The 9,184-nt window shown below is 47.3% G+C and overlaps 1 protein-coding gene across 1 annotated transcript in view; it reads left to right on the top strand.

The window, feature by feature from the left end:
- The first annotated feature begins 1,901 nt into the window (after positions 1-1,901).
- Positions 1,902-9,184, top strand: part of LOC106590466 (adenylate cyclase type 9) — a 108,763-nt gene continuing 101,480 nt past the window's right edge. Inside the window, exons 1-4 of the mRNA XM_082966178.1 lie at positions 1,902-3,989; positions 4,126-5,455; positions 5,738-5,992; positions 6,338-6,602. Coding sequence (XP_082822304.1) covers positions 4,241-5,455; positions 5,738-5,992; positions 6,338-6,602 — 1,735 coding nt within the window. The 5' untranslated portion in view covers positions 1,902-3,989; positions 4,126-4,240. The remainder of the gene's footprint in view (positions 3,990-4,125; positions 5,456-5,737; positions 5,993-6,337; positions 6,603-9,184) is intronic.

Below are 9,184 nucleotides of genomic sequence, written 5' to 3'. Positions count from 1 at the left end.
TTACGTGTGGTGTGTGTGTGTGTGTGTGTGTGTGTGTGTGTGTGTGTGTGTGTGTGTGTGTGTGTGTGTGTGTGGACGTGTTTAACTAGAATTCTCCACAAGTATAGTAAACAAACAAAAATTTGACCAACTGGGGACATGATCGTGGACTACAGGAAAAGGCGGGCTGAACAGGCCCCCATTAACATCAACGGGCTGTAGTGGAGTAGGTCGAGAGTTTCATGTTCCTTGGTGTCCCCATCACCAACGATCTATCATGTACAAACATACCAAGACAGTCGTGAAGAGGGCACAACAAAACCTTTTCCCCCTCAAGAGACTGAACAGATTTGGCATGGGTCCCCATATCCTCAAAAAGTTCTACAGCTGCACCACCTAGAGCATCTTGACCGGTTGCATCACCGCCTGGTATGGCAAATGCTCGGCATCTGACCGTAAGGCGCTACAGAGTGTAGTGCGTATGGCCCAGTACATCACTGGGGCCAAGCTTCCTGCAATCCAGGACCTATATAATAGGCGGTGTCAGAGGAAAGCCCATAAAATTGTCAGCGACTCCAGTCACCCAAGTCATAGACTATTTTCTCTGCTATCGCACGGCAAGTGGTACTGGAGCGCCAAGTCTAGGACCAAAAGGCTCCTTAATCAAATGGCCACTGGACTATTACATTGAACCCCCGCCCTTCATTTGTTTTGTACACTGCTGCTACTCGCTGTTTATTATCTATGCATAGTCACTCCACCCCTACCTAAATGTAAAAATGACCTCTAACATGTACCCCCGCACACTGACTCGGTACCGGTACCCCCTGTATATAGCCTTATTGTTATGTTATTGTGTTACTTTTTATTATTTTTTACTTTTGTTTATTTGGTAAATATTTTCTTAACTCTTCTTGAACTGCACTGCTGGTTAAGGGCTTGTAAGTAAGCATTTCACAGTAAGGTCTACACATGTTGTATTCGGCGCATGTGACAAATAAAGTTTGATTTGATTTTGTTGGTCCCCACAAGGTCAAATGCTATTTGTAGGGGGTTTAGGGTTGAGGTTAGAATTAGTGTTAGGGTTAGAAATAGGTTTAGGGTTAGGAGCTAGGGTTAGTTTTAGGGTTAGGAGCTAAGGTTAGGTTTAGGATTAAGGTTAGGTTTTTGGGTTAAGGTTAGGGTATGGGCTAGGGGTTAAGGAAAATAGGATTTTGAATGGGACTGAATTGTATGTCCCCAAAAGGTTAGCTGCGCAAGACTGTGTGTGTGTGTGTGTGTGTGTGTGTGTGTGTGTGTGTGTGTGTGTGTGTGTGTGTGTGTGTGTGTGTGTGTGTGTGTGTGTGTGTGTGTGTTGGCAACTTTCTTCTAGTGGAAGAGGCTAGCCATTTTTATTGGACTCAAAGAGTAGGTATTATTCTTCCTTCAAAGTAGACGTATCACACAAAGATCTGTCTGTGAATATGGAAACTAGATCAGTGTTCTCTTCAGGGCAATTATAGGTGTGCATACCTTATCTACTAGATTAGGGTAGGCCTTTTTCATGCACCTTCAATCAATGATATCACTGACTGTTGGAATTATGGGCACAACCCTGTTAGCGTGGGCATAGGTCTATGTGTAACAGCTGTGCAACAATGAACATGCATGTCATGTAAAAACACTGAAATCTATTGGTATGTGTACACCTAACGTGTTGGTCTGTTTGTGTCATGTGGTGTGTGATGTTATTTGGAAAGAAAACGGCCTATGCGTAAAATGCGTAAAATAGGCCTAATACTTTGGCCTTCTAGTCTACCTATTTAAATGTTTTACATTCTGAAATAGTTTTACTCTCTCTCATTCAATACGTGCTCGTCCATAGCCACACAATACATTTCTGCGTGCGCGCTCCCAACATCAGCCACCATACCCCCCCGCTGTATTTTCAGACTGGAGCTGCTGAAGCTCGATGCTCATACTACGGAGTCGCTCCGCTTTGGACACCCACCCTTCTCCACCGCACCGCCACCTCAGCTGGCGGAGAATTTCCGTCTGGGTACAGGAAGATGGTGGGAGTGACGGGAGTTGCGTTGTCTTCCCCAGGATAAATCGGGAAAACACATAAAAACGTGTTTTTATTAGCCTACTTAGGCTACCCGGACCCGGGCAATAGGGAGGTAACCTTAACCGTCACCGAACCTTTCGAACGGAAGAGGACGCAAACGCAACAAGGAGTGGACTCTCTCTCGGTCTATGCTTCTTCTGGGCACATGCATGCAGACAGCCTAATCTCGAGCTATCCAGACTTGAGGAATTTATGGAACAGACAGACAGCACATTTCGCGAACTATGTCTTATCCGTTGGTAATTGAATAAAGGGAAGCAGGATCAAGGATATATTGTTTCTTCCTCATGGGAATTCGCTATTCCTTAGGGGAAAGCAAAGAGGAGGAAATTCACAGAATCTCTCCATGCACTCCATAGTTCTCTACTCCACGCGTTTACAGTCCTGGCTACTTCTGTAGCCTATGAGGAAGGAACCACGGCCTGGGAAAAAGTTTCTAAGCTTTGGATACAGAAGGGAGCACAGTAGTGACGTTTCTGGAGACGTTTTTGCTTCAATTTTAAACTGCAGTTTTTGTTTTTAAAAGCCTGTCCTGTTCATTGGATAGGCCTATTCTATGGAAAATGTGAATATTCGATAGGAATATTTAGTAGACATAACTTGACAGTTTTGTATTTCAGTCTATATATTTAATAGACTATTCATACAAGGGTGGGTGTTTTTCATAGCTTTCTGTTTTGCCAACTCTTACCAACAAGTTTGTTCAAGACTCCAGCCTACTAAAAGGAGTTGGCTTATATCAGCTCAGCTGTCATATTTTGGGCACTTATTTCTCGATTTAAAATCGCTTCTCAAGGTCTCATAATTACTGTATCTGTACAGTCCCTGTCGTATTGGAAGTGGGGATATTACCGATGTAGAGATCCGTAGAGGGAGGTCAGGAAAGGACGGGGCTGGAGCTTGGGAATAGGCCCGGCTGTGGAAGAACTACAGACTGGGTATGGGGGACAGCTAGACCGCTAAACGGACGCTGCCTACCTGGCTGCTGGTTTTGGGTGGTCGTGAACCAACCGACCGACCCACCCACCTTCCCGACCCGACAGCCAAAGCCTAACTCTTCAGCTTGGCTAGCATAACACGAAAGTATTCACCCACACAGGGGCTTTGAAATAGTCAGAAAGGGAAAGGAGGATATGCTATACGAGTTTATGCTATGAATGTTAGCCTATTATTTTCAACTGTTGACTCATGTAACTAAAACGGAAAGAGGTTAACGCTAGTTTTTTTTCCAAGGGAAAGGAACTTTAAAGTGACATGTTTTGGAGCGCGTGCTCCGATAAGATAAGAAGGGGACCGAAGCTGTAACTTTGTCGCAATTTTCTAACCATGTGTAGCTTGTTATTGGAATGAGTGGGACAACAATCTACTGTGTATAGCCTACAACTCCTAAACAAGACACACACAATATGGGTCGTTTTGGACTTGGAATCATTAGATAAATAATGTTCTCTTTTCGGATTGTATGTGTATTAAAATGTAATAATAACATGGGGACATTATTTTGATCTTCAGTGAAGAAGACACGTGAGGACTTCTTGAGAGCGAGGCTGAGCTCGAGCTGTCACTGGCGGCTGTCAAAACACTGCGCGCGGTCTGGAATAAAAAGTGAATATTTGAACAGCTGACCCCAGATTGGCTTTTTAAACCCGATAAAAATCGTAATGTGATTTAAAAAAAAAACGTAATATCGGGGAAGGATGTTTAAAGAAGGGGAGAGGAAAGAGGAAAGGACTTACAATTATTTCAACTGCCAGATGAGAGCGAGCAGAGCAACACACGAGAACAAAGTGGCCAGCGAGGGCTTCCAAAGGCAAGGGACGAATTAATGGAATGTGAGTGCTGACGTAATACAGAGGTCGGGATAATGAACTACTCAAGAGCCTGGAACGGTCCTTTTATATGAGTGAGTTGGCTACATTTGGCTACATTCGTGCGTAGCCTAGTAGAAATACGTATTTTCTGTACACACGATATATCAAGTCGTGATAACAACCATCACCTTTTTTGCCTTTCTCTCTTTTGCTCTCTCTCCTGTCTAGTCCTCCTCTGCCAGATGTTTCACTTAGTACTGTTACCTCATTGACGGCGCACCGTCCGCCATCATTGATCAGATATTAGTATTTCCCCCTTCACGTCACTCCTCCAGCCATCATAATGGCATTGCAGCCGCTGCAACACCTGCAGCAGCAGCTTCTCCCACATGCCACGGAGGTTAGCTGCGCCTCAAGCAGTGACGGCGCAGTGACTGTGCGGATTATCGACAACACTAAGCACACACAGCACGCGCCGTCGCCACAGCATCGACAATATCATGACTCTCCCCCAACCCCAACGACAAGGGACAGCAATACCAGAGGAGGGAGTGGAGTAGGTGGGGCTACCACTACCGCCAAAGGAGATCCCTCCAAACCCTGCACCAAATACAGCATCTCCTCCAGCTGTAGTTCAGGGGAGTCGGGAGTTCGGAGGGCTGTTATGAATAAATTACACAGACAGCAGAAGACTCTGCCCCAGTTGTTTGAGAGGTCTGCTGCCCAGTGGTGGGACCCCAAGTTTGATTCGCCGATACTCGAAGAGGCGTGCCGCGAGAGGTGCTTCCCGCAGACTCAACGTCGCTTCCGCTATGTTCTGTCATACATGGCCTCCGCCTCGCTCCTTTGGGGCGTGTATTTCGGGGTCAACCACGACCGCTGTGACCCGGCGACCTTCCTCGCCCCGACCGCCTCCTTCCTCCTTTTCCTCCTCTTCCTCTTCCTCTTTACATTGACAAGGCCCTATACTCACCTGTACAACCAGGCTTCGCTGCTCCTCATTGTGGCCACATTCGCCATCACTCTGGCTCCTCAGATCCAGACAGGAGGCTTCGTCTACCTGGAGAGAACCAGGGATGGCAACCTGACATTCCCTCGCACCCCAGGCGGAGTGGGCCCTACTCGGGCTCCCTGCATCTCCCCAGTGGGCACCTTCTCTCTGTGTATGGAGGTCCTGCTACTACTCTACAGTGTTCTCCATGTGAGGCTATATGCTTCAGTTTTACTGGGGCTCCTGTATTCAGTCCTATTTGAAGCCTTAGGGTGGCTGCCCCTGCTCCAGGGGAGAGATGGCAGTGGAGGAAATTATGGGGGGAATAGGTGGGGCGAGGCTGGGGTTGGAGGTGCAGAAGGGTCCCTAGGTTCTGGATCTAGTCCTGGAGGTCTTGGTTCTTCTAGCTCGGAATGGGACACCCTCCGCTGGCTGGGCCCGGCTAAGGCCCTCCTCCACCTGTGTGCCCACGCCATCGGCATCCACCTCTTCATCATGTCCGAGGTGCGATCCCGCTCCACCTTCCTCAAGGTGGGCCAGGCCATCATGCACGGCAAGGACCTGGAGGTAATTATTATTTATATGTTAGAGACGGATACAATCAAAACATTGACACATTTAATCATCGATAGCCAGATGATTTAATTTCATCATCAGGCTCATCAAACAATCAAATAACATAAAATAGATCACAAATGGTTACATTCTTGATGTTCTCGATACCAGTTGTTACCTGTCTTTGTGAAAAGTTACAGGTGGAGAAGGAAACCAGTTGTTACCCTTCTTTGTGAATACGTTCCAGGTGGAGAAGGAAACCAGTGGTTCACTGTCTTTGTGAATATGTTACAGGTGGAGAAAGCGTTGAAGGAACGCATGATCCACTCTGTCATGCCGAGGAGGGTCGCCGATGAACTGATGAAGCAGGGGGACGAGGAGATGGAGGGGAATGCAGGGAAGAGATACTCTGCCGGGGCTTGTTCGGCATCGGCTGTGTCCACGGTCGGAGGTCCTGGGGGGGCTTCGTCGATCGCGGCGAGCCCTAAGAACCATCCCCATCATCATAGTCATCATAAGAGGAAGAAGACTTCGATCCCCAGAGGCCAGGTAAGAGGAGCAGTGGTTGATTTTAAAAAACCCACTGGCGTTTTAAAATCATGTGTAAAAACTCACCCGTTTAGCTTGGCCTTTTAGTCATTGTTTGTTTGTATGCTTTTTTGTTCCTCCTTTATTGCTCCATTTGTGGTCTGCTTTTATTTATTTTATTATCCAAATCAATCAAATGTATTTTATTAAGCCTTTTTTACATCAGCAGTTGTCACAAAGTGCTTTACGGTAACCGGCCTAGACCCAGAAGAACAAGCAAAGCTTGCAAAGCTTATTGATTTACTGCAAAGTGTGTTACAATTTTAAAAACACTTTAAATAAAGTTTGATTTAATTTGATCATCAGATCATCTTCAGGCCATTCAACATGAAGCGGATGGAGCCTGTTTCTATCCTCTTTGCGGATATCGTCGGCTTCACCAAAATGTCTGCCAACAAGTCTGCCCACGCCTTGGTGGGGCTCCTCAATGACCTCTTCGGCCGTTTCGACCGGCTTTGTGAGCTGACGCGCTGTGAGAAGATCAGTACACTGGGAGACTGTTACTACTGCGTGGCGGGATGTCCCGAGCCACGCCCTGACCACGCTTACTGCTGTGTCGAGATGGGACTAGGTATGATCCAATGGGATAAAGATGGGTAGATAGCATTCTGTTAATTGCTCCTGCAATGTCTGTCATTTTATTTTTGTACTTTATTTATAGGTTTTCAGATATGAGAACAGAAAAACAGTACAACCACAACCCCTCATTCCCCCATCTACCCCTCCCTCCACACCTCCCTCCACACCTCCCACCCCCCTCCCTCCAAACCTCCCACCACCCCTCCCACCACCCCTCCCTCCACACCTCCCACCACACCTCCCTCCTCACCTCCCACCACCCCTCCCTCCACACCTCCCACCACACCTCCCTCCTCACCTCCCACCACACCTCCCTCCACACCTCCCACCACCCCTCCCTCCACACCTCCCTCCACACCTCCCACCCCCCTCCCTCCAAACCTCCCACCACCCCTCCCACCACCCCTCCCTCCACACCTCCCACCACACCTCCCTCCTCACCTCCCACCACCCCTCCCTCCACACCTCCCACCACACCTCCCTCCTCACCTCCCACCACACCTCCCTCCACACCTCCCACCACCCCTCCCTCCACACCTCCCTCCACACCTCCCACCCCCCTCCCTCCAAACCTCCCACCACCCCTCCCACCACCCCTCCCTCCACACCTCCCACCACACCTCCCTCCTCACCTCCCACCACACCTCCCTCCACACCTCCCACCACCCCTCCCACCACACCTCCCTCCTCACCTCCCACCACACCTCCCTCCACACCTCCCACCCCCCTCCCTCCAAACCTCCCACCACCCCTCCCACCACCCCTCCCTCCACACCTCCCACCACACCTCCCTCCTCACCTCCCACCACACCTCCCTCCACACCTCCCACCACCCCTCCCACCACACCTTCCTCCACACCTCCCTCCACACCTCCCACCCACCAAGGCATCATACAAGGATAACATAGAAACATAAACAGGGCAGAAACATAAACGGTAATAGGAACAAAAACAATGGAGAAAATAAAATCAGTATCATAATTATAGTTGAATCTTATCAGCACAATATATGGCCACTAGAACAGACATGACAGCATACCAAAATATGCAAGTTACATGAAGTAAAAGACAGGCTCTCAAGGTATTAATGGGGACCAGGTTAAGCCAAACCTTTGTCAGGGCCCATGCACAGTGTACCCAACCTCCAAAGGCAGAGATGACACCACCTCCTTAACCCGCTGCATAAAGGGAGGGCGGCTATCGCATTCGCCTGATGCGTGGTAGCATTCTGGTCTAGGGGAAGTACCCCAAAAATGGAAGTCAACGGGTTGGGGCTAACAGTTGTATTACACATATGTGAGAATGCTTAACAAATGTGGTCCCAGAACCCACTCAAATATTGGCATGACAAAAACATGTGTCCCGCAGTCGCTGGACTCTGGTGGCATCTCAAACACTTGGGGTCAACATTTGGATATATATTTGCCAATCTATCATTTGAGTAATGAAGACAGTGCAAAACTTTGAACTGAATGAGCCCATTCCTTATGCAAAATGATGATGTGTGGATACGCTCAATACTGTGTTGCCATATATCATCGGGCAGCTCGCCACCCATGTCTTGATCCCATGCAGATTTTGTATTTGCCAAGGAAGGCGGATTAATGTTCTGTATTATGTTGTATAATCTGGAGATTGTGCCCTTCAGATAAGGGTTAAGCTCTAAGCACCTCTCGACTGGACACTTAGTGGGCTCGAGTGGAAATGAAGGGAAATGTTTTTTGGTAAGGCTGAGAGTTTGCAGATATCTAATAAAGTGGGTATTGGGATTATGGTCAACCCTCAGAGTATGGAATGAGACAAAGGTGTTATCAACAAATAGGTCACAAAAAAACACCAGACCGTTCCTTTGCCAGAACTGGAATGCCGTGTCAATCTGTGACGCTTGGAAGAGATGTTAATGGAGAGAAGCAGCTTGCTTGTTTAAGGCTAAAGTGATTTCGGAATTGGTACCAAGACTGTAACTCAAGGATGGCCCAAGTTGGACCATCCTTTTTTTCAAATGTAGAAACCCAATAAACACATTTAGATATATTTGCTGACCAGTAGTAGTGTAAAACATTGGAAAGGCCCAGTTCGCCTGCAGCCTTATACCTTTGTCATTTGTGGATTTGACTTATTCCAAATGAAGTTGAAATGTAGCTGTCCAGTTGTTTGAATATCGACTTTGGCAAAAAAAAAATGGGACTCATTTGTAATAAGTACAATAACATAGATAGTACAGTCATCTTAACAGAATGAATGCGACCTGCTAGTGAAATGGGAAGAGACGACCACCTTATGAACTCCTGCTTAGTGCTCTCCAGGAGTGTTTTGAAGTTATGTTTAAACAGAGCCTTAAATGAGCGTGTGACCTTCATCCCCAAATAAGTAAAGACCATATCCAATACCTTCTGCTAACTGATTAATGGGGAGGAGCACACTTTGTGTTAGGTTTAACTCATAACTAGAGAATGTCCCAAAACCTTGTAGCATGTCCAAGAGATAGGGTATAGACTCCACAGTGATGCCTAATATAATTAGGTTGTTATATCTCCTCAGGAAATTTGTTTTACCTCTCACTTCGAATAAGAA

This window comes from Salmo salar, chromosome 02, assembly GCF_965601325.2.
Source record: "Salmo salar chromosome 02, fSalSal1, whole genome shotgun sequence".
NCBI lineage: Eukaryota > Metazoa > Chordata > Actinopteri > Salmoniformes > Salmonidae > Salmo > Salmo salar.
The sequence above is the reverse complement of the archived record's forward strand: the minus strand, read 5'-3'. Positions and strand labels throughout refer to the sequence as shown.